A 26,598-nucleotide genomic window follows, 5' to 3' on the forward strand; every position below is an offset into this window, starting at 1 on the left:
CGCTACATAAAAAGAAAGATAACACTGACGTTAGTAATTATAGGCCTATAAGTGTATTAAGTGTACTGTCTAAAATTTTGGAAAAATCTGTTCATGCTCAAGTGGAGAAATACTTTCAAGAAAGCAAGCTAATATATAAATTTCAGTCCGGCTTTCGTAACGGATATTCCACTGAAACTTGTTTAATACATTTAACAGATTTTATCAGGAATGAAATTTCACATGGGCGCATGGTTGGAATGGTTCTCCTAGACTTACAAAAAGCCTTTGATACTGTAAATCATAACATACTTTTAAAGAAGTTAGAAGTGATGGGTTTAGACTCTGCATATGTGACATGGTTTATATCATATTTATCTAACCGTCATCAAGTAGTAACAATGCAGACGGTTCTTTCTAATTCACTGCCTATTAAATGCGGAGTCCCTCAAGGAAGCATTTTAGGCCCCATTCTTTTTATGTCTTACATCAATGATATGTGTACTTGTATTAACGAATCTAAATTAATTTTATATGCTGATGATAGTGTCTTGCTATATTCAGACACAAATCCCAAGATAATTGATAAAAAACTTAGTACAGATTTGGCAAATTGCATCGAATGGATGTCTGACAACAAGCTTAGTTTACATGTTGGAAAAACGGAAAGCATTTTATTTTGTTCGAAACGAAAGTTAAGACACACACGATTTCAAGGTTTCATATAATAATCAGGTAATTGACAGAAAAGATTCAGTAAAATATTTGGGAATTACTTTGACAAGTAATCTATCATGGACGGGTTTGGTAGACTCAATCGCCAAAAAGGCAAATTCACGCTTAAAATTTGGGTATATATATCAAACCTGTCTGAATATGAAGTCTAGACGTATTTTATGCTTTGCTTTAATACAATGTCTATTTGACTATGCTAATGCCGCTTGGTACGGTAGTCTGTGTGTTACGGATAAGAAAAAGTTAAGAATAATTCAAAATAAAATTGTAAGATTCATAAATGTTTTAGGACCAAGAGCACATGTCGGATGTAATGAACTTGAAAAGGCAGGGTTACTTCATGTAGATGACAGATCACAACAATTAATATTACACCATGTGCATAAATTATTCTATTCGGATAAATTAGATCATTATATAGCAAATAATTTCACCCGTGTATCAAATATCCATAGGTACGATACTCGAAATAGTAATTTTAATTTTGTATTACCAAAACGTGAAGGACATATAGGGAACACTTTTTATTTTAATGGCATCCAATCTTGGAATGCACTTCCTAATAAAGTAAAAGCTGTTAATTTTTTTTCTAACTTTAAGAGTGCATTAAAGAAGCACCTAAAACTGGAAGCAACTCAAATACAGTATTACCAGTAAAATCACCCATTTTGTTCAGTTGGTTTCTAGTATTGTAGATAATGTAGGGTATGTTAAAATATATTCTTGTTTCATATATTAGGAAGATTATTGTTTGCTTCAGATGTTTGCAAATTATTTGACTGATGGATTTGTATTTTTTATACCATATTCCAGTATTTGTTGTAGTTTATACTTTTTGTTACAATATCTTAATGTTTTATACTAACTATATAGGACCCCATTGGAAATAAGCCTTTCGGCTTCCATGGGCTATCCTGTCAAGGTATTCTTCAATTTCATTGTAATCTCCTGTGATATTCTTGACGAATAAAATCAATCAATCAATCAATCTGTACCTCCTTGTTAGTTTTTAAAAAATTATGCAAAGCCTTTCATACGAATTGAGCGAAATGATATTCCATTGATTTACAATGCTATGTATGTTTAAATTGTCACTTCCCACTCTATATTTTGGTGTTAATTGTTTCTGATGTTAGATATTTTGTATTTTGTATTTTTGATGTTGTTTGTTGTTGTTGTTCATAGTTATCTTGACATGTATTTTAAACTGCAGGGCGCCTTTGTAAAGCAGTTTTAAGAACTGAACAGGCCTACCCTGCAGTATAAAATAAATAAAACAAAATAAATAAATAAATAAATAAATTATGTAGACCTTTATAAGGTCTATGACCAGACGTCTTGCAAAACATAAAAAATAAATAAATGAAAAAAAAAAAATCAACAATTTTATGACTGTAAATTTCCCTTCTGATATAGCTGATAACATGATTTCTACTCATCATAAAATCTCTTTTTTTTTCTAGTGTCATATTTTTATGCCTTACAAACGCCCCCCATTTCTTTTAAATATCATATTCCTCCTCCAAATTATAGAGTATAAGACAACCATATTTAGAAATTTTGGAAATTTTATTCGCACCAAATGATTATAGAGGCTTCAATCGAACCGTGGTACTGAATGCGAATTGAATAAAGTGAAAGGTATATGTTAAATCATTGATTATCTAACGTTAAAATTGTAAGCCTATCGCAACCAATGTAGCCCTCCCTTAAAATGAATAAAAAAGGAAAGAAAATGTGGCCCGTATAATAGTGTGAGCAAAACTCGCCTACCATGCCTGTGCCATGTGGAGTCCATGTTAAATCTTCCCATGTATTACGGTGTATGTACCCAAATGTAGAAGGCCTAAGGAATTTCAGGGAAACATATCCGTAAGGACCAAAATGGGTAATAAAAGTCACGATAAAGCGAGGCGAGTGAACCGAAATTTTGACTTTTTTTTGGAATGGAAAATAATTTAACATAATTAGAATATATGTAACGAGCAGAAAATTTTGATATACGTTCTATCCTGAACGAAAAAGGACCTGTCAGATACCCATGAAGACGATACATATTTCAACAATCAAATTATGCCAGCACGAAGTGCTAACTGAAATTTTGTGACATACTGACCTAAATTTCAAAGCACTTTTGTAATCAACAATAGGATAGGTATATAACTAAACAATTGATACGAGAGCAAAGCGCGAGTGGGAATTTAAAAAAGGAGAGATTTAGACCTAAAAACGAGACACTCTATTCATGTTTTGTAAATCATGAAAAGGATAGGTAATTATATAATTGGATATTTTTGTAATCAAGAACAGGCCTTGGTATATAACTTAATTGATGCGAGAGCGGGAATTTTGAAAAAAAGAGACTCAGACCAATAAGCGTAAAAATGTTTTGTAAATCATGGAAAGCGTAGGTAATTGGGTATTTTACATTAATAATGCGAGCGCGAAGCGCGAGCAGATTTTTTTATATATTCTGATCTGACACTGGATAATCTAAGCACGTTTCAAATAAAGAACGAGCAGCGTATCTCAATAAACATGCGTGCACGTGTTCAAGATTTATACCTAAAATCTGGGCATTCTAAATTCCTTTTTTTAATTATGAAAATCAATATTGCGAGCGCGAAGCGCGAGCTAAAGATACTCAGATCTGAAAAGGGGCCAGCTTAAGCCTGGAGTTTAGGCACTTTTTAAAGCAGTGTGTAGGAAAATTGTGAAGTGGATGTGGATCGCACTTAATAAATAATTCGAGAGCGGAGCGCCAGCTGATATTTGTTTCATTTTCATTTTGACCCAGGCCCCGGTATGGATATCGATCATCATATAAAAATGATGACTCTTCCGATTCCTCTTCCTAGATGAAACTTAGGCCTATCAATATCCCATCCTGAAAAGGGACAATTCAATTATTAGGAATTCACGAAAATGTTATCTTGCCAGTGGCGTACCGTGGGTCGCAGCATTGGGGGGGGGGGGGCACCAGCAAAAATTTTGAGTCACTTAGCGAGCGCGCGAAGCGCGCTCAGTTGCCAGATATACTGACCTAATAGAGACATTTTAAGGACAGTGCCATTAAACGAATATGTATCTCACTGATCAAATAATGCGAGCGCGAAGCGCGAGCTTAACATTTTTATATTCAGACCTTAAAAGGGTCATTATAAGCAAATGTTTGTAATCATGATACGTACCTGTCTCGCTTAACAAACAATACGAGCGCGAAGCACGAGTTGACATTTTTGTATAGACCCCAAACAGGGACATTTTAAGGACTATATTTTAGGAATCCATTAAGAGTATACATCTCTCACCATAGTCATCTAATGCGAGTGCAAAGCACTTGCTGATTTTGTTAGAATTACTTATAAAGACATGAAGCACTTGTAGTCATTGTAATCATGAGTAACATAGGCATGTCACTAATCAAATATTGCGAGCGCGAAGCGCGAGCTGAAAATTTAGGAACTTCAAACTTGAAGAGGGGCATTCTAAGGCTTGTTTGTAGGAATTCACTATAAGACCACACGTTTTTCACTAACCAAATGATGCGAGCCCGAAGCGCGAGCTGAAATTGTTTTTATATTCAGATCAGAAAAATTGACATTTTTAAAGACTGATTTTAGGAATTCATGAAGAGCATTTCTACTGAGTATAGAAGAGTATTTTCTACTGGTCTGACTGGTCCTAGAACTGGCCGAACTGGCCGAACTGGTCCTCGTACTGGTCTTACTGGATCAATTTATTACATGCATTTGGTTTGTTATATACCATGGTCAGTGAAATGTGATGGAAAAGATGGTTAGTAAATTAATGTTTCTGCTGTTATTTTAAATGTGATATATGAAATTACACGTTTTCATTGTGAATTAGTTCACACACTTATTTAGAAAGTTTTTAAACAACAATGAGTGCCATTGCAAGGATATTCCATTCTAAATCCTGATTTTTCTTTTTAAAATAGGAAATATGCAAATGAGGTAAACCACGTGATCAGCATCATCAGAATTACTGGTATTACTGGTCTTGACCAGTTCAATTTCAAACAATGAATTACTTTAGACCAGTTGACTATATCAGAGGAATATATCTTGCTTTGATCTTAATCATACTTAAAGGAAATAATTATTTTAATGATAATGTTAATACTTGATAATTATGATAATATTAATAATAATAATTACAATATCAATAACAACGATAACAGTAATAAGAATGATAACAACAATGATCATAATAATGATAATGATAATAATTATGATAATTTATTATAAGAAGAATGATGCTGATAACAACGATAACGATAATAACTTTCTCTGAATTGCAAGATTCATATTCCATAATTCGTCAAATGATCCGACTTGAAATAAAGTCATTATTTATTGGACCAGTAACACCAGTTTGATGAAAAACAATTTAACTGGTATTACTACTTTGCTTCAACTGGAATGCAATTGTTTGAACTGGTCTCCAGTTGATTTTTACTGGTCCACTTAAAAATCAACTGGTCCAGTAAACATATACTGGAAACCAGTAAAAATCTACTGGAAACCATTTATTGGACCAGAAACACCAGTTTGATGAAAAACAATTTAACTGGTATTACTAATTGCTTCAACTGGAATGCAATTGTTGGAACTGGTCTCCAGTTGATTTTTACTGGTCCAGTTAAAAATCAACTGGCCCAGTAAAAATATACTGGAAACCAGTAAAATTCTACTGGAAACCAGTAAAAATTCTTACTGGTCTTACTGGTTTTTCCTTCTGGGAAAGAACTCCTGCAGAACACTTTCTGTATTTTTTGTTCAAATGAGGGGATCAAGTCAATTAAAATTGTATTTTCCACTAGCTGTCCATTGTCTTGTCAACCATGTAAATTAGATGTTATTTGGTTGCCATGGCAATGGCTTGAGATGTAATTTACACATTTAGCAACCAAAATATCTTTGTTTAACATTGTCGAATTAGGGGAAATTAAAAATAAATCATATTCTACAACGGTTTTTTAATCAAAATATTTATTTTTCTGGGGAAAAACAAGCCGTTGCCATGGTAACGGACCAATTGGAACTATCTTGGTGATCTTGAATATTTCTAAATTTCATATGTATTCAATTGGGAGCCTGAATATTATCATTTTGGCCATCTATATCATGTTTATTTACCATTTACATGGGAATGTATGTTATTTTGGTGAAATTAATCCGTTGCCATGGCAACAGCCGAAAATGGCATTTAAAAATTTACCTCCCATCTTTAAAATAAATTTTACAGCATATACTAATGCTTGTGAAAGTTTCACTTTAGTCATAATTTGCACAATTGTTCGGTTTATAAATCCGCTCTACTATTACGATACGGTACCGGTGCATGGAGCACATGTTGTCTTATTTTGGCGGCTAATCTGAATTTTCTTCGAAGTACGTAGGACTGGTAGGAGTTACCGGTATAGAAATTGAAACAAGACGAGTATGCAATCGCATCACGAGAACAGGGAGGATTCCTTGCTACTTGTTAGCAGAATGCAGGTGAGAATGGCATAATTTGTGAAAGTTGTAAGAGACTGGAAGGTAACTTTTAGGCGATAATCGAAGACCTGAATTGAACTAACCTGCCCGGGCCGGCGGCCGCGCCGGCGCCGAAGCTCCGCCGTCTTCAACTCACGGAGCTCTGGGGCCGGTAACCCAGGGAGTCGCGGGCCGGAGCCCAGGGGTGGTATTCTGAAAACGTTCTTATCTTTGTTCTTATCTTTTATCTTAACTCATTGAGAGGCATACTCGTGATATAGGCCCCGCTCGAGAAAAAAAATTGTAATCGATCATACCTCAATATCTAGGTTGCTAACTTCAGCTCACTATATATACTCGTGATATAGGCCCCGCTGCTGTGTTGAATGGCTCAGAATGTCCGTTCGCGGGGCCTGTTTCACGAGTATAATACTATAATCGTTATATAGGCCCCGCACTACGGCACTTCAGGCACTCCAACACAGTAGCGGGGCCTATATCACGAGTATATTATTAAGCTTGCATCCTAAGATAATCGCGAAACTGGCCCCGTCCAATGCGCTTTTCCCAGCATTCGCACGTGTGTGGGGCTCGGATGACGGCTATTAGTATACTCGTTATCGAGGCCCCTTGCACTGTTAAATTATGGAAAATAACGTGGTCGTGGGGCTTGTTTCCCCGGCCGGTGAGAATTATCATGGGCGGCGCTGGAGGGGGGGGGGGGGGGAGGGCCTCCAATTTATTTTCCAAATAAACAAGGAGAGAGAATAATAAAAATGTGTATGTATTTACTTCTTCAGAAATTTATTTGTCAATTTACTTATATATTAATATAGTTATTAACTTATTTATCAATCTATTTCTATTGATTAATTAATGTATTTCATTCATCATTTAATTTATTTGTTTTCAGTTTTTTTGTCTTTTGTGATGTAGAGAGTCAGAGGTATTTTTAGTTTTTAATAATTTTATGTGTGGAAGTTCATTTATTTATTTATCAATGTATTTTAATTGATCAATTAATGTATTTATATTTATTCATTAATCATTTAATTTATTTGTTTAGAGAGTTTAGAGAGGGCCAAGAGGCAGCGTAGCTCAGTCGGTTAGAGCGCATGTTTCGGATAAGATCGTAGATCTCAACGTGAGGGGTTCGAGTCCCGCTCATGCCGAAACGCGTCTAACAAAAAAAGTCTGATGCTATAGCGTTGTGTGTTAGCGTGCCTCACCACTGTATTCAGTGCAGGTGTGAATACAGTTGGAAAACACTCCGTCCATCGGAAAGGACGAAAATGTTGGTCCCGTGTATAGGAGAGGTACAACCTATGCACGTTAAAACCAATACACTATTCGTCAAAGAGTAGGGTGTTCACCCGGTGTATTGCACCTACCGGTCCCGGCAAAATCCAGGTCAAGTACCCGATGCGTTTATGCCCAGAAGGGCCCTGCATCGTATACATCCAGATCCAGATCCAGATCCAGTCAGAGGTATCATTCGTTTTTAATTCTTTTTATGTGTGGAAGTTCATTTATTTATTTATTATCTATATATTTATTTAGTATATATATATATTTTTTTGTTATCTGAGAGGCGTGCGTAGGCCTAGGTTTTATGTTGATACAGGCTCGTACATTTCATTTATTTTTATTCATTCTGTAAGTTCTTGTGGATATACAAAATGATGACGGCAATCATTGTAAAGCTCAGAATATCTACTCTTTCACCTGGTATCCTCAGAATATTCCTCGATCATTCAGGCATGAATGACTTTAACAATTTGAAGAAAGTATAGATATACAATCTAAATTTAAAAATAATTGTTTACCTTTTTTTAATTAGTCGTAGTTGAAGGGTGTTATAACCTTATTTTTCGTTACATAAAAGGAATTTATATTTTATTTAAAGGTCAAGCTCACCCCAGAAAAATGTTGATTTGAATAAATAGAGAAAAATCAAACTCGCATAACGCTGGAAATTTCATCAAAATCGGATGTAAAATATTAAAGTTGTGATATTTGAAAGTTTCGCTTATTTTTCACAAAACAGTGATATGCACAACTCATTTGCTTGCAAATGATACAGTTGATGATGTCCCTCGCTATTTCTTTTGTTTTTTATTGTTTGAATTATACAATATTTCAATTTTCACAGATTTTACAATAAGGGCCAACGTGACTGAACCATATATTACACATGTTTAGGGAGGAATTAATCATTGTTTCACTTGACAATGAGGAGAAAATTGGAAAATATATTTCGTATAATAAAATACTAAAGAAATAGTGAGTGGGTGGCGTCATCAGTTTCCTCATTTGCATACCGACCTGGATGTGCATATATAACTATTATTTTGAATTAAACTAAACTTCAAAATGTTAAAACTTTCTTATTTTACATCCGATTTTTATGAAATTTCAGCGTTATGATCGTTCGATTTTCCTCTTTTCTATTTAAATCAAATTTTTTGGGATGGACTTGTCCTTTAAATTAATTTTTTTATTCATGTATTTGTTTGTATTAAACTTTTTGTTTTATTTGATGTTAGACCAACAATTATCATTAATTTCTCTTTTTTGTGTATGTATTTGATCTCTCTCTCTATACCGTATATTATTATATGTATAACAAACTATATTTTGTTACCTTATAATACCACTGAAGTCAATACGTGAAACGTATATATATATAGAGAGAGAGAGAGAGAGAGAGAGAGAGAGGGCCAAATACATTACTATTTCAAGTTCTCCTTCGTATTGCTTCACTTATTCATTTCCTGGTTTATTCATTTATTCGTTCATGTTTGTGCTGTTTTGGGAAAAAATGTTGTCTATTAATTGACACGATAGGCCTACCCCGAGAGGGGGCAGTATACCCTGACGTAAAGTTGATGATAATTAAAGCAGAAACTAGAAAAAAATATTCTTAAAGGTTTGCTGAAAATATATTTTTTTAATTGCCACGCATTTTGGTTAAAAAGTTCGCTATTCTCTAATCAAATATTTTCATTCTCACACTTTCATTAATTTTTATTATATTAAATTGTATTCTACTCATTAATGTAATGAATGACTTGCTAAGATCAATTGTAATGTCAATTTCACCTGCCCAGTAACCTGCACAATCAAGGTACTAATGGATAATTTGTTTTTCTGTTCCAATCATGAAGAAGCGAAAACGAAAATCAGCCCCTTAGTTTGGGGTTTTTGAAAACACAAAAACGAAATCACAACGAGAATAACGTGTTGTGATTTGGTGTTTGTATATAAAAAAACAGAAAATTAAATTAGAAAAACTTTTGTGCTTTATCTGATTTCTCATTCTAAATTTGTGTTTGTATATATAAATATATATAATTCGTGACCTCACTGTCAACTAAGTATATGTATGATGCAACTGCATGAAAAACAGCGCCTTTAGAATTGTTGGATGTCGCCTAGCAACAGGATACTATGTTAGTGGTAATTAAACTACATGTAAATCGATGTCAAATATTGATATTTACAGATGAATCCAACATGACCAAGCAATATCATTTTGGTTATATATCCTAAATATAATGCTAATCAAATAAACCTAATTTCTTACCCTACAGAAACTATTAGTCATATCATTTCGTCTTCAAGAAATATAATTTTACAAACAAAGAAGTTCATGAAGCATGATCTGATTATTAAATCAAGAATTATGTAAATCTCAAATATAGAGAAATAAAAAAAATATCCACGCAAATCATGTTCGATAAACGATCAAGCAGGGCACTGGGAACGATTTTTAGTAGGGGGTGCTGTGGGTTTTGTTTGAAAAAATGGCAAAAAAGAAGAAAAAACATTACACTCCAAGATGATGGGGATTTTGGTAAAAAATTATTGCTCCCAAATAAAAAAGAATTACAATCGATTATAGACCTATAATTTTATGCTCCCATCAATTCAAAGAACACAACGGTTCAAGGAAAACATCAATTATACTAAAATCATTTAAAATGCATTATTATCCTTTGTAATGGATCAAATTCAACCAGGAAAGTTAAGTGTTGAACAAGATGCCCCCCCCCCTCCTCTCTCACTCCTACATGTCAGCAGTGTTTAAAAACATAACCTTTTCGTGTCGATATAAATTATATCAACAAAATTCATCTCGAACTTCGATTGCATTTGCATCCTATTTTCAAGTGTGAAAATAAAATCAGCTCGCGCTCCTCTTTCACATCCTGTTCATGCGTCACTGTAAAGTCCTTTTCCCATTTTCAGTTCAGTAATTAAAATATTAAATAAACGTTTGTTGTTTAGGGTTAATACGAGCTTAGTGTGCTCCATTCATAGCTTTTAACACATGGATTAATTATTTTTTTTCACAGTTAGCGTTCTCGTTTAGTTCGGCCGTATAGTCATGGTAGGCCTATCTTGTTGGTAAATATTAAAGTAAAATGTACATAAACTTCCCTATCACAACGCCCCCCCCCCAAAAAAAAAAACACCTACCTTTTCCTCTTTGAGTGGCCGACCAGGGATTTCATGAATGGCAATGTGTCCAACTGGCCTGTACGGCTGTACCCCCGCCCCTTTAAAAATACTGAACCCGTACTTGTGTGTCTATTTTTTTCTGACGCATTCAACCAGACAGACCTATGCGCCACCAACTGTCTTCTCAAATTTGCGCTCCCCCCCCCCCCCCGCTACGAAATCTCGGATCTGGGGGACACATTAAACTCCTGAAATAAACTATCACAGATAAGGAAATAGTAGAATAATTCGTGCATGAAAATAAATTATAAGAACACATTGAGACTCTTTTCCGAAATTATAAAATCTTTTAATAAAATCGGGGGCGAGGGTGTATGAATTAGTAAATAAATGAATACCATATAGGCGAAGAAAATAATGCAATATTTGGATGGTGAATTAATGAAATGACGATCGATCAATAAATGTTTTTTTTTAAATAATTTGTTGATGCGATATGCCGTTATTTCAGGCCTACTACCATGTATACCAGCAAACAATCGAAATCCACCATTTTTAAAACCATGCCATCAAATACAGTTACAAACAATCTTCAAGTGGATTGATTAAAATGAATGCAGGATGAGAAAATGATTTAAGTTGATAGGTTAATTAGCTGAAGAAATACTGGGATATCAATGAACGGTATATATTAGTAAGCTTTTTAAAAAATAAAAGATTAATAAATTGATATTTAGGTAAAAGAGAAAACGTACTTAACGTACTTAGATAATATAGATAATGATAGGCTTATCCCCAATTGTAGGGGCCGGGAGGGGGATAAGTCTCAGTAAAATATAGATTAAGTTAATTATAGCGTAGATATCCCTCAAGCAATTATAAAATTGACCAAATGAAAATTAATACATTTTCCCCGAATGAATATGCCTATTCGTTTTCTTTTCTGAACTTAAATGGATGAAAAGTGGGGAAGCGGGGGGGGGGGGGGGGGGGGGGGTTATGAAAGGAATGAAAAAAATACAAATTGATAATACGCAGGAAGCCAGATGAATGATTCAATATTGAATAACAGAAGAAAGCCGATTTGAAAAAAATGTATATTGACTTCTTACATCCAGGTGATTATAAATAGATTATGATACATGAATGAATAAATGGATTCATTCGCAGCATTACGTCAAGTGAAAGATTGGGGGAAATTATACAAGAACTATACAATTTTATTATTAATGACACCTCCCTCCCCGCAAAAAAATAATTCAAATGAAATGCTGAATAAAACGAGGTTATAAAATAACTAGCAAATACAAATTACGATGGATAATGGAACAAAATAGGCCTAACGTTACATCGAAAACATTCCCCAAAAATAGCAAATGAATGAATCATTCACGGATTTATCAAAAGTTATTCAGAGAGCAGATCTTTAAAAGCAAAATATTAGCAACACGAGGGCGGCGTCAGGTTGTGAGGGGCCTGGTTGATTTTTCTCTGAAAACTGGAAGGATAACATCATGCCTAAAACAAGTCGCCCATATGGATCCTACTCCATTGTCATGCAGAGTTTTTATACTCACTTCTATATTATTCCCCTTGTTTTTTTGAAAATAAATTGGAGCCCCCCCGGGCTCCTACAGCGCCGCGCATGATATCACTCACCGGGGAATCAAGACCCACGACCACGCTATTTTCCATGATATAACAAGTGTAAGGGGCCTCGATAACGAGTATACTAATAGCCGTCATCCGAGCCCCACACACAGCGAATGCTGGGACAATTAAGCGCATTGGACATCACAAAAAACTGAAAACAAATAAATTAAATGATTAATGTATACATATAAATACATTAATTAATCAATTAAAATAGATTGAATTGAGTGAACTTCCACACATAGAAATAATTAAAAACGAATGATACATCTTACTCTCTATATCACAAAAGAAAACAAAACTGAAAACAAATAAATTAAATGATGAATGAAATACATTAATTAATCAATAGAAATAGATTGATAAATAAGTTAATAACTATATTAATATATAAGTAAATTGACAAATAAATTTCTGAAGAAGTAAATACATACACATTTTATTATTCTCTCTCCTTGTTTATTTGGAAAATAAATTGGAGGCCCTCCCCCCCCCCCACTCCAGCGCCGCCCATGATAATTCTCACCGGCCGGGGAAACAAGCCCCACGACCACGTTATTTTCCATAATATGACAGTGCAAGGGACCTCGATAACGAGTATACTAATAGCCGTCATCCGAGCCCCACGCACGTGCGAATGCTGGGAAAAGCGCATTGGACGGGGCCAGTTTCGCGATTATCTTAGGATGCAAGCTTAATAATATACTCGTGATATAGGCCCCGCTACTGTGTTGGAGTGCCTGAAGTGCCGTAGTGCGGGGCCTATATAACGATTATAGTATTATACTCGTGAAACAGGCCCCGCGAACGGACATTCTGAGCCATTCAACACAGCAGCGGGGCCTATATCACGAGTATATATAGTGAGCTGAAGTTAGCAACCTAGATATTGAGGTATGATCGATTACAAGTTTTTCTCGAGCGGGGCCTATATCACGATTTTGCCCATTGAGATAAGAAGACGCTAAAATCATTGCAAATCAGTATTTTGAAAATCTTCTTAACGCATTCTTATCTTTGTAACTGTAAGGACTGCCTCCTTATCTTCAACACGCCCATTTTTAGGATATTACCAATCAAAATGCGCTTTATATTGGCAGTTTAACCAATAGAAGCGTTCCTTACATGTAGAGATGCCAAGTTAAAAAAAATGTTATGCGTGAGATTTTCATGACTCTGGGTCTCTGCGCGCGCGCGGCCAGTACTTACACTTGTACATTTCAAAAAGGCGCGCGTAAGATGTGGGCTTCATCATGAATCATGATATCGATCCATACTACAAAACCATGCGATGCACGCACGCGATTCATCGTACCACGTACTAGCTGTGCGCTGACTGCACTCTCGATTCGTCTCACATGCCGGGGTAGACGCGATGGCCTGCGAAGGCGGTCGGCCAGTGCGTATAATCTAGCGAATAATGCTACTTTTTCTCTTTTTTTTCTGACGGGTCCCGAAGCGTGAGAGAATAGGGTGCCGTGCGTGAGATGGACCCTGAATGCGTGAGTCTCACGCACAATGCGTGATCCTTGGTAGCTCAGTCCTTATGTCAAGTGAATATCATGGACATGGGCGCTGCGCGTACACTGTTTCTGGCGCATTGCGCGAAATAGGCATTTTATACGCAATGACTGATTATTATTTGGAGACACGTGCACAAAATAAAAAAAAGGAAAGAAAGTAAAGAAAAAGGTAAATAAAGCAGGTCCAAATAAATAAAATATGAAGAAAAAAAGTAAGTAGGTATTAAGAAAACAAGTGTCAGAATGAAGCAGAAATAAAAAAAAAGATGAAAGGAACAAAGCAGAAAATGAAAGAAATAACGAGTAAATGAAAGTAAGCAAGCAAAAAACAACTTAAAAATAAAAAAATAAAGAAAGAAAAAAGAATGAATAAAAGAAAGAAAAAGAAATAGAACAATTATCAATGATAAAGTGAGGAAGAAATAAAAAAGAAAGGAAAGAAACTTAAAGGAAAAAACTAAAAGGACAAAATAAAAAGATTAAGAAAGGATGAAATGAAGTAATAAAGAACCAAAACAGAAAAAAGTTAGAAAAAACGAATGAAAGACAGTAAGAAAGAAAATGAAGGAATAAAAAATGTAAAAAGTGAAGGAAGAGAGAAAAAAGGAAAATGAAACAAAGAAATAAAGATGAGAGAGAAAAAATAAAGGAAAATTAAAGCAAAAATAAAGACTGCAGAAAGATAAAAAGAAAGAAAGGTAAATTCAAAGAAAGAAAAGGAACGAAAAGGGAAAATAATAAGTCGGGAAAAGTGAAGAAGGAATAAAAAAAAAAAAAAAAAGAAAATGAAAAATATTAATGGAAAGAATAACGTAGAAGATTTTTTAAAATTAATAGAAGAAAGACACAAATGAAGGTAAAGAAAGAGAGTAAATAAAGAACAAACGAAAAAAGAATGAGCGAAATAAAGAATAAAAAAGAAGAAAGAAAGTTAATAAGACAAGAGTGTCAGGAAGCAGAAATAAACAAAATGAAAGAAAGAACGAATGAAAACAGAAAAAAGAACCCAAAAATAAAAAGAAAAAAAAATGAAAGAAAATTAAGGGAAAATACAAATTAAGGGAAGGAAGAAAGAAATAAAAAGATAACAAAAAAAGTGAAGGAAGAAAGAAAAATGAAAAAAAAAGAAAAGGAAAGGAAGTGAGAAAAGGGCAAAGAAAAAAAAAGCAGAAATAAAGACTTATTGAAGAAAAGAAAAAAAGTGATAAAACGAAAAGGGAAAATTAAAAAGGAAGAAAGATGAAGAATAAATGAAACAAAGCAAAAGAAAAATAAAGAAATTAAAAGATTAAAAAAGAATAAAACAAAAGATATAAACGAAGAATGAAAGAAAGGAAGAATGACAGACACATAGAAAGGAAGAAAGACAGACAGATAGAAAGGAAGAAAAAGAGAAAAAAATAAAGAAAAAAGGGATAGAAAAAAGAGACGGGCAAAATAAAGGGTGAATGAAAGAAAGGGTGGGAGGAATACTTGCATGTGGGTACTTGTTACTACTAGTGACCATCCAGAGATGTGATAACCCTCCAGCTATCTTAAATATTATCATAAATATCGTGAAAGATAAGAAAGAGAAAAGATTAGAACTTTTTCAGAATACCACTTATCTTCATTTTGTTCTTATCTTTTAGCGCGCTTTTGTATTATATGCGCGAGTAATACATATACATGTAAGCGCTCAGCATAGGATGTTTTGCAAGATAAGAAAAAGATAACAAAAGATAAGAAAAAGATAACGTTTTCAGAATACCAATTTGAGATCATGACGTAGATAAGAACAAATTAAGATAAGAATACCGCCCCAGGAGTCGACGTGCAAAACGAGGGAGACACTGGGGTAGATTGGGGTCTCAATTAGTCTTGAGGACTCCATGATGATGTTTTTTTAAATATTTTGACAGTGATACTTCTTCATCATGGAGTCTTGAACCACCTGCCATATATGTATAAGAGATGTAAACAAAGATGGATTTCCCTAGGAAATCCATAGTTAGACTAAGGGTGAAATCGGTTTGTAGGGTCGAATTTTATTTATTTATGAAACTTGATGTGCCTAATGCGTATAAAGGGATAAAAATCATTTCACTATAAATGGTAAAAATGAGACATTTCTTACCAGACCAATCTCCTGTAGATCCCTCGATCCGTTTGTCAACAAAGCAAATACAATACAGCCTGGCCCTTGAACCGCTTCGTTATGACGTATATCCGGTTAGCAATGCCGTATTGAAGAACAATTTATAGATACAAATTATTATTTCACAAATACTAAAATTTAATACGTGATTATAAATAATTAGTAGTATTATACTAATTATTTATAATCACGTATTAAATTTTAGTACTTGTAAAATAATATTTTTTATAGATCCATAAATTGTTCTTCAAAACGGCATCGCTAACCGGATGTACGTCATAACGAAGCTATGGGTTATGGCCGGGGCCGGTTGCATGACGAGATGAGCGATACGTACGAATGTCTAGGACTAGCCTTGGGGACTCCATGATGGTATTTTTAAATATTTGACATTATATCTACTTCTTCATCATGGAGCCTTGAAGTTGAACCGCCTGCCATATATCATTATATGTATAACTATAAGAGACACATGTAAACAATGTTGGCTTTTCCTAGGAAATCCATCTTTTATGATAAAAATAACATAAATATTTTTTATTTTATTTATATTTACACAAAAACTGGTTAATGAAAAGGCGATAAATTGAAGGTTACTTACCAGACCGATCTCGTGTGGATCCCTCCATTTGTCAACAAAACAAATACAATAGGTCTGACCCTTGAACCGCTTTGTTATGACGTACCTTCGATTAGCGATGTTACAAAATACCATTTTGAAGAACAATTTATAGATAAAAATTATTATTTAACAAATACTAAAATTTAATGCGTGATTATGAATAATAATTATTATTACAACAATCATGAAAATCCACACATCGTAACTGCACTCTAGCCCCTCCATTGCTCGATTGTATCGAAATTAGTTTACACTCACGTCCGCATAAAGGCAGAAACATGGCCATGTATTGCTGCCCTCTGCATTCGGTTATAATCATGATCGCGGTATATAGGTGTCATGCGCGTAAAACATTCCCCATAGACTTGTGTGTTTAAATGGCACTTTAAAAAAATTCATAAAAGATAAATGTGAAATAAGAGGGTGGAATGTTTACTACCATTGGATAGGATATATATCTGTCTGACATTCCATATCTGACCAGAAAAGAGTATCCTAGCCAGCTCATTTAAAAAATAAATATTGCCATTTATGAAGATAACTATGATGGGATCAAATTTATCAACTGAAACAGTAAAATAGCCCTAATTCTTCCGCCTGTTAAAAATAGTTCCAAAGTCATTGATATATGTTCCCAATTTGGGCAAAGCAAATTCAGTAGTTATTATTTCTAGAATCAGTATTATATTTTCAATCATATTCATACACTTTTATCAATCAGCAACATTGACGAGTGGATACCATGAGAGACCCCAAAGATGTCTTTTTCAAGATAGGGCATGTTATGTACGTAACGTAATAAGGGTGTCAAAAACACTAAAATAATGAAAAAAGGGTTTCTATTTCGCTAGGAAAGCTACATATTTAGGGTCAAAAGACTAAAATGATATATAAAGGATGTACTTTTTAATCAAGCCAGAAAATTGACACGATCATTGAAAATAAATGAACGATATTAATATCATGACCATAGAACATTATTTAATCGTAATATTTAACAATAATTTGCATATGATAATCATTAATATGAAGTTAGAGCTTGATGTGAAACATTTGTATTTTGACTTGAGTGAATGCATTTGTTTAAAAATGAAAAATTATCCTGTCAGGATTGATTCTCAAACATTGTCAATAGGCCTAGGACTTTCGGGTATTTTTGTCTTCGGGTACCCGTGGTAATTTTCGGGCGGGTACCCGAAATTCATGCCGCATGAAATATGACTAGTGGAAAAACCCCATAGGTGACGTCATCCAGCCACTGCGCCGCAAGCAAACTTATGAATGAAAATATAGTAAGCATGCGCAGTGCAAGCCTCCCGTGCCCCACGCAGTATTCCATCAAAATAAGTCTGCCATACTCTGTCACCTCGTACCAAAATAGACCTAGAATTCCACTTTCCTATATTTCATATCAATTAAGAAACATATTCTCGGAGGATCTGTTTTCTCACCGATACCACACAGGTAAGCAATTTTTGATTGCTTCTTGCTTTTCCGTCAAAATCTTACGAAGTAGTGTCGATATTACATCGTGTTCGTGAGTTTGTAGAATATATCGCTCCATGCACATAGTCAATTGAATTCCGGGTAGTTTCGGAGCGCCGAATGCACCAGCCAATCACGATCGTGTTACCATACAGTCAGTCGGCAAGCCCTGAAAAAGTAGCTTCTTTTATCCAAGTGATATTCATGACTAGAGGGTTTTTGCATTGTTAATGAGCTTGGTGCGGACCAGAACACCTATTTTTATCCGGCCATTGCTGCTCTAAATATTGACCAAATTTCATGTTTTTGGTATCTTTGTAAAGAAGAAGAATCATTCTTTCAAGTCATGTGTTTAGATTTTTAAAAGGATTTTTTAATATAGGGGAAACTTTTGATCTAAAACGTGAAACAAAATAATTTTTTTCATGCAACAAAAGTTGTTGTTTTCACACTTAATTTCTGTTTGAGCATAAAGCTGAATATCTCAGCTTTAATATGATATAATTTTTATAAGAAGATGTATTTTAGATGGGTCAGCAGTCAGCTTTTCATAGGCCAAGTACATTTAGCAGCTCAAAAACAAGAATACTGCGCTCTGATAGGTCATAGAGACCACACACCCACGCAAATTCCAATGTTCCCCACACTGGGCCTCTGCAAGGTCACACTCACCATGTGGTAATCTCTTCAAATTACCCGCGCCTGTTGTTTTGAAAACATTTAGCCAATCAGAACTCTGGATTTTATGTTACTCAGAAATTTCAGAAATCTCGTCTTGCACCTTGATGGAAAGAGCTGGCTGCTGACCCATCTAAAATATGCCACATATCAAGAGTGACATTGCAAGAAAGTATAGATTTTGAGCTTTCTGATCATATAAATAATGTTTGTGCCTAAAACACAAAATGTTGCACAATTTGCAAGTGAAAACCGAGGCAGAAAATTCTGTTTGATGCATCTTTTCAGGTAAAAAATTCACTTATTTATCAAAATATTTTATTCGAAAGAAATGACCAATGCAAAAGAGTAATATTTACTTTCCCATGGTACAAAAATAATCAATATTGCTCAAGAGAAAGTGGTTAAATTCTTTGAGAAAGAAAGTCTCACAATTCATGAGATTTTGCAGGGACATGAATTCAGCCACGAGAGGACTTGGATAAATCTTGCTCATTTGCTCATTAACACAGGGGCTGCAGATTGACAGCATAAGGTATATCGCTTATCAGAACCGCAATGCATCATGGGATCGAAAAGGGGGACGTTAGCTTGCTCTGCGCACGTGCAGAGCTAGCTAATGGCCCCCTTTTTTTATCCCATGATGTATTGCGATTCTGATTAGCGATAAACCTTATTTTCGGTTTATGATGAACTGAAAATGGTAACACGAACGTGGTTGGCTGGCGCTTCGTATGCTCAAGCTGCAAAAGAAACATGGCGACGATTGAACGATCTCAGTCACATCATCACTTGAAAAACTTGTATATTTATGGATATTTCGAGGGTAATTGGTGAGATTCAAAATGAGACTTGTGTACTTTTGTGATGAGTTACAATCATGTCTTACACTACGCAATACAAATGAAATACATACCGTAAGTAACGGACTATAAACCGCATCTGTGGATTAACCGCACCCCCAACTTTGGACTAAAAAAAAAAAAAAAAAAAATCCTCACATTATATTTGAGGTACGAAGAAACAAAAACTAAGTTAAAGATTTCAAAGTATCCAAAGAGATTACCGGTATGCGGAAATCTGCTGTTCTTGATCAATTCATCTACAAATGTTTGCAAGAAAGAAAGGTCCCGACAATATTGGCCAAGTACACACTCACTCACCTCACAGTCACAGTGTACACACACACAGCACTGCCGTTCTTGTACATTGCAAACTACGATACGGTACCAGTACATCTTATCAAATAATGATCTGTGTCTTTCCCGCCGTAGGAGGAAGAAACATTCACATTTCTTGCATCACAAACTCACAATCACTTTCAGAATTTGTCTAGCATTCGATGTCTTAGCATGAATTTTGGATACGGGATTACAGGAAGGTTCAAGAAACAAAGAAATTGCCATTTTTGTACAGTTGTTTTGACGGCTTCGTGCCGTCTCTCTCGTTGCGTGGTGTACATGGTATCTTATGAAAAGCAAACGGGAAAGAAAAAATAAGCTGGCGCGAAACGGGACTTTGGAGGGGATCGAGGGTTAAAATGAATACCTCCAGCTTAGGTCGCACTGTAACCACAATACAACACAAGCTAGCTCAGCTAGCCGGCCTCAGCTAACTCAACTCTCGCGCTCGCTAGCTCAGCTCAGCTGTGTCTGTGACAAAATATTACCGAGTATGCTTGGCTTCTCTTTGAACTTAGCCAGGGAACTTCGCTGCTTTGAACCGAGAATAAAGTCGAAATTAGTGTCATGAAGGTGGGTGCGTTTGTTATAATCGCTTCTCATTACCCGCGGCTCATACCCCTCTAAACGACATTGCCCTGGGCGGCTACGCCGGGCCACTCGATGTGTTGTGAACTGGCAGACATATTCGGGAGGGGTTATAACGGGCTGGCTCAGACCAGTCACGGTGGATAAACCGCACCCCCGACTTTTGCTTCTATCCCGCCGAGAAAAAGGTGCGGTTAATAGACCGTTACTTACGGTATACCATGTATACGTTATACTGGTAAGCAATTTTCGGGTATCGGGTATTGATTTTTCTACCCGGGTACCCGGGTTTTAGTCTCAGCCCTAAACTAATTGTCAATATGCAGAAACTCTTTTCAAGATTGTAATTTTACCATATGATAAAATTTTACATGATAAAACGGAGAAAATTACGTTTGATATTTTTTTTCCATCAATTTGAAGCTCGTTTGTGCCCAACTGTGGGATCTGAATTCATGACAGGAAAATATGTCATACGTCATCGAACACGCATGCGCATTGTGCTTCTTTTCTTGGAGACGTCCAGAGATGGAATAAAAATAAAAATAATGAAAGTATTGATACTTCCATATGAACATAACATACTTTGCTGACATTGTCAATATTTTTAGTATGGCCATAAAATCTTTAATCTATTTCGAGCGCATGCTCTTGTGTCTAAAATAAAAAAATGGATTATCTATCATATCAGGATTAACGTTAATTCTCGAACATCATCATAACTCACTTTCCACAATCTTTCCTCACAATCGTTATATCAGCATTGAATGCCAATTCAAATGACCATGCAGAGAAAATTGCGTATATTTATTCCCATCAATTTGGAGCTCATTTTGGATCAAACTACATCTCAGGCAAGTTACAGTTCTCTCCGCTGGTATAGCACTTGTTTGCCGACAAGCACGCCTGTCGTTTCGGGAGAGAGTAAAAAATTGCTTTCCCATCCATGCCACGGGACCACCCAGGGCTCGCAAAAGTAAACATTTTATTGTTGCCCAGAGCCATGGCATGCGAGCCCTCAAAGAAAACCATTGAGAAAATATTGCACAAGTACTGGTAAAAAAACAAACAACTTTTCGTGTAATCAAAATGTGCCTTTCTTAACTGTTCCCCTCATTGTCCTTAATTTCTAATACGAAATTAGAGTGAGTGAACCTTTCTGGTAACTGAATACTGGCATTGTATTTTGCATATGTAGGCATTGGTGAGAGGGACTCTGATTAGGAGATCATTAAAGAATTTGAGAGCGGAGTTTGAAGAAATCAACTATGAACTTCAAGGAGGAGTTTCCAATCATGCACTCACCCATTGGCCAGCAAAGACACCATGTAGACCAGCATTCAGCTTATCAAATGAGGTTAGTGGTCCAAAGAAAAAAATAAAGAGATGAAGCTTTATTATCTGACTTAAATCCTATAATTAAAATTGAAAATAGTAACTTTTGTTTTGAACAAGGATGATGTTGGGAAATATGTTAAGACCATATATTCTTGATTCTGTTTTCCTGATTAGAGTCTTCTACCTGATTTCTTGTCAGCATGGCTGTGGAAGTTGTAGATCATGTACAGAACAAATTGTGTCATTATATTTTTTAAATTTTACTTGAAGTGATTCATAACAGTTTTCGTTCGGGTCATTAATAAAATGCAGCCTTTAAAGATGCCTTGACTAAATTCAGAAAGCACACTGAGTAATTTTCAGATGAAGAAGTTGATTTGTAGTGAGGATTGCACAATGTTTTCCTCTTTATACTTCGTCCATTACAATGCTCCCTCCTTAACTGAAGTATCTTGATCAAACTGGCAATATGTAATCTCAGATCTTCACCTAGACCCTACATGCTTGCACTTGACAATTGCTATGGCAACCAGGAAAAGTCTACTCACTGGGGTTCATGTATGAATATGTTCTGATACTCACAAACTCCCGCATGTATCTTACATGTGTACATGTATGTGGTTTGAAATATTCATAGAGTGAACTGATCCAGGGTAAATATTATCATTTGGATTGCTTGTATTATATTTACTCAGTAATTAATAATGAGTATTCCTTGTTGATTCGTGTATTTTTTTTTGCTTCTAGGGTATTGATGTACTCCAGAGACTAGCCAAAAAGGATTGGCGTAAACCACACCCTTCACCGCATCCAGTGAGGATAGAAGGTGAGCCAGCATCTCGCCAAGAGTCTGGTGACTTTGAGCTCTCACAGCAATCTGAGCATCCATTGAGTCCAGAGGGTGAGCCAGCATCTTCCCAAGATTGTGTTGTCAGTGTTGAGTCAATAGAACCCTCACAGCAATCTGAGAAATCAAGTAGTATAGAGGGTTATGATATATCTCAGCAATATTCATCCGACTTTCAGTCAAGATCTTCTTTATCATCATCAGAGAAGTCTTTCCAACCTAACTCAGGAGATTCCTCACTACCATCAGATTCAAATGTAGAGGGCAGGAACCCAAGTGCACACAGTCTCTCAGAGAGTTCAACTGTTGATAATCAAGGTATCAATGAGAAAAAAACCCTATAACAACTCAATTTAGTGTAAATCAGCTATATAATTAACTTCAAATAGAGATATGAATATTTTAAGATTCAAGGTTTGCTTATTATCCATCGTATAGAGACATACCAAGTCTCACACATTAGGTGTGATACTCCCGCATTAGGGACTCTTGCTATTCTCCCCCAAATATCTCTCATACCTGAATCACACAGAGGCCTCTACAAAAAAAAAAATTTGTAGAGAAAAAAATGAAAAAATTTGCTTGCCCGATAGAAAAAACTGCTTGCCCTATTTGTTTTATTTTTTTTATTGACGGCACTACTCTTATTTTTAAAGGTCATACAAAATAACAACGATTGAGAATCATGTACAGTATAAAAGAACACACATTTAAAAGTTTACTTTCAGCAACGTACGTAGGCCTGAGTCATTACGTTTATTTTGATTTTTTCGCTATTTATAAATGGGGCTTAATTTAAGGTTAAAAAAACCTTCTCCAAAAGTTGCTAAAATTTCATATTTTGCATCTTTAAATCCATGAAATGGTTATCTGTTTGCCATATATCCTTAGAATTGTTTTGATGTAGTTTGAAACTATAAAGAAAGCCAGTGAAAAATATTCAGCTCTTTATTGACTCTGAAAAAGATCGTTTCATGATGTAAAAAAAAAATCAAAAGTGGAGTGGCTAAAATTTCACATTTTGCATCTTATCCATGAAATGGTCATTTATTTTCCATATTTCCTGGAATTTTTTAAAAATTAGTTGGAAACTATCCAGAAAATTAAGAATATTCACCTCTCTCTTGTCTTTTCTTCATCATTTTATGATGTTACACTCGGTCAATATATTTTTTTATTGTAGTCCTGCATGTAGACTTTCATGGGGTTTTTTCCATGGTGTTGCAGCATTGATCGTTGATCGTATCGTTTGATCGTTTTCCACTTGGTCAACATGAAAGTCTACATGTGGGACCACGATAATAAAAAGCATTTACCGAGTACATCATCATAAATCAGAGTAAAGAAAGAGAGTCAAGAAAGAGCTGAATATTCTTCATTTTTTCATTAGTTTCCAACTATCAAAACATTTTCAAGGTAATATGGAAAATAGATGGCCATTTCATGGATTTTTGCAAAATGTGAAATTTTAGCCACTTTTGGTGTTTTTTTGTGCAAATTCTCGCTACCCCAAATAGGAACAAAAATCTCATAATGCGCGAGACGAGATAATTTTCACTCCGTCGGGTCGTCATCACCACTTCCGGTTCAGAGTCATGCTCGCGCGAGGTTCGCGATACTGAGTTTTCCACCACGCTGAAATCGATGCCAATCAGCGTAATATGTACAGATTATAATACTTTTTATTTAATTTGGTCAGTTTTGATTCCATTTGAATTATAAATACAAATGAAAAATATATTTCACGTGAAAATAATTTTTATACATGTTTTTATTTGGTTATTAAAAAATTAAAAAAAAAATGAATATCTTAAAATTTTGCATTTAGCGACCGGCCTGACATCACGATCGTATTCGACTAGACGCTAAATATATACAGCATTCATTCCGTTCAATTTTTCGTCGACCACAAAATGGATAAAAAATCAGTTTCGGAACTTTAAAAAATCTTAACTGACAGAAGAATACCTTGCAATGGAAAGCGTCGGGCAGAATTAGTGACTTTAGCAGAAAAGGCCGTTAAACTGTATCGTGAAAGAGAGGGTTGTGATCACGAACTTTCCGAGCGAAAGCGACGTTGTGTTGTTGTGCATGACGGCACTGTTGATCTGAATGGCAAAACAGTGCATTGGACTTCCGAACAGGAAGTTGTAATACCGAAAAGCTATCCCATAATGCAATGCGCGTTACAGGGATTTTCCAGGATCTCGGCGAAATCGCTATTTGGGGTAGCGAGAATTGCTTAAGTAGCGCATGCGCAGTCATTGCACACATAGAACATAAAATGCGATGGCACGGTTTTTCGAATGAGGTACCTGGCGATAAATTATTGGTAATTGGCGCTGTTTTTATATCAGTTTCCACTGTTTTTTTTACTGGTTTGACATAATCTGAGAGATAGTTGTGATTATCCAAATGAAATTGAAATTTAGAGGGTCTACGGATATTTTATTTGTTTATTTCCAAAACAACCACTTGCCCGATCGGGCAATTGAATGAGAAATGCTTGCCCGCACGTCATTTTCACTTGCCCCGGGCAAGCGGTTTTGTCGCGCCCTGCATTATACACAATGCCTGGTGACCACACACTGGCTCTTGATTATTGTAATTAAGAAATTACACAAGGAATATCAAATTACAATTCAATGCAAATATCAATGTAATATGTGATTTGGAAAGGACCAAAGACAAAGCTCCAAGCTAGGCTTATGAGCAATGGCCGAAAATGCGATTACAAGACTACCAGTCTACCAACTGAGCTATTGCACCTCCTTGGAGACTAAACTCTTTCCACCCTCGTGATACATATTGAATATCGTGAAGAGTAATATCTTAGTCACATCTGCTCTACGGCGGCCATATGGTGAGTCGAAAAGAGGCCTTTTAAAGCGGCCTACCATTGACAAATCATGGAGAAATCAAGGCCTATCTCAGAACAGAGAAGGGATTAAAGTCTTTCACTCGGCTTACTTTCACTGTAAGGATAGTCTGTTCCAAGTGCCATGATTTATTGCTCTGTTTCAAATTTCGCTCGATGAGAAAACAGGTTATGATATGGAAGAGCAACTACAAGGCCTGCTTTCAGACTGCTTGAGGGTGTAATGTTATAGACACCGGCATGTCTGGGAGGTCTAATAGGAGAGCGATAGATAGTATTAGTAGATTAACCAACCAGTACTGAACTGCATGTTTTCATTTTGAAACATGTAACTTCACAGAGGATATTTGTTTTGGTTTAGCAATCAAGAGTCTAGTAATTGGGATTGTTGAAATCTACGACAACCGGAAGTAAATAACGATCACAAGTTCGGTCAAATTTGTGCTGTCCGAACTTTTATCGCATTAGTCCAACGGGCTCTCATGACGGACGGATTATGTTATGCAAGTCAATGGGCCTTTTGCAAATTTTGTACTTTACCCCATGATTTGTCAATAGTAGGCCCCTTTAACAGTTTTTGTACCAGCTACATATAGGTAGTTTGAATAAAAATGAATAAAATGGCTGTTTTTTTGACTCGCAGTACGGCTGCCGCATAGCAAATGTTACTGAGGTATTACTGTAAAAGTGGAAATTTTCGCGGCAAGATCGGCGAGCGCGAATTTATGAGCGTCTATTTCAATGCAAGTTTTGAACCGCGGTTCAATTGCATGTATCGTTTTGGCAAAGAGATTGCATAATTTGACCTATAGAGGGCGACATTTAAGCAAGCAAGCTTGAGCTCCAAAATCATATGCATCGCGAGAATTTGTTCCAAAGCAATGCAATTTTTTTTTAACAGTCGCAGATCAGTATTTAAATTATGATTTTGGTTGAAATATAAATTGCTTTTGCTGTTTGATTGGTGAGTGTTTAGATCTGTTTAG

At 35.5% G+C, this 26,598-nt stretch overlaps 2 protein-coding genes across 2 annotated transcripts in view; one reads left to right on the forward strand and one right to left on the reverse strand.

Moving 5' to 3' along the window:
* Positions 1-26,598, reverse strand: part of LOC135153222 (uncharacterized) — a 1,173,865-nt gene that overhangs the window by 358,253 nt on the left and 789,014 nt on the right. The window lies entirely within an intron of this gene.
* Positions 6,183-26,598, forward strand: part of LOC129256944 (uncharacterized) — a 29,423-nt gene continuing 9,007 nt past the window's right edge. Inside the window, exons 1-3 of the mRNA XM_054895175.2 lie at positions 6,183-6,239; positions 21,748-21,906; positions 22,635-23,052. Of these exons, the coding sequence (XP_054751150.2) occupies positions 6,183-6,239; positions 21,748-21,906; positions 22,635-23,052 (634 nt within the window). The remainder of the gene's footprint in view (positions 6,240-21,747; positions 21,907-22,634; positions 23,053-26,598) is intronic.

This window comes from Lytechinus pictus, chromosome 1 (assembly GCF_037042905.1).
Source record: "Lytechinus pictus isolate F3 Inbred chromosome 1, Lp3.0, whole genome shotgun sequence".
In the NCBI taxonomy this organism is placed as follows: domain Eukaryota; kingdom Metazoa; phylum Echinodermata; class Echinoidea; order Temnopleuroida; family Toxopneustidae; genus Lytechinus; species Lytechinus pictus.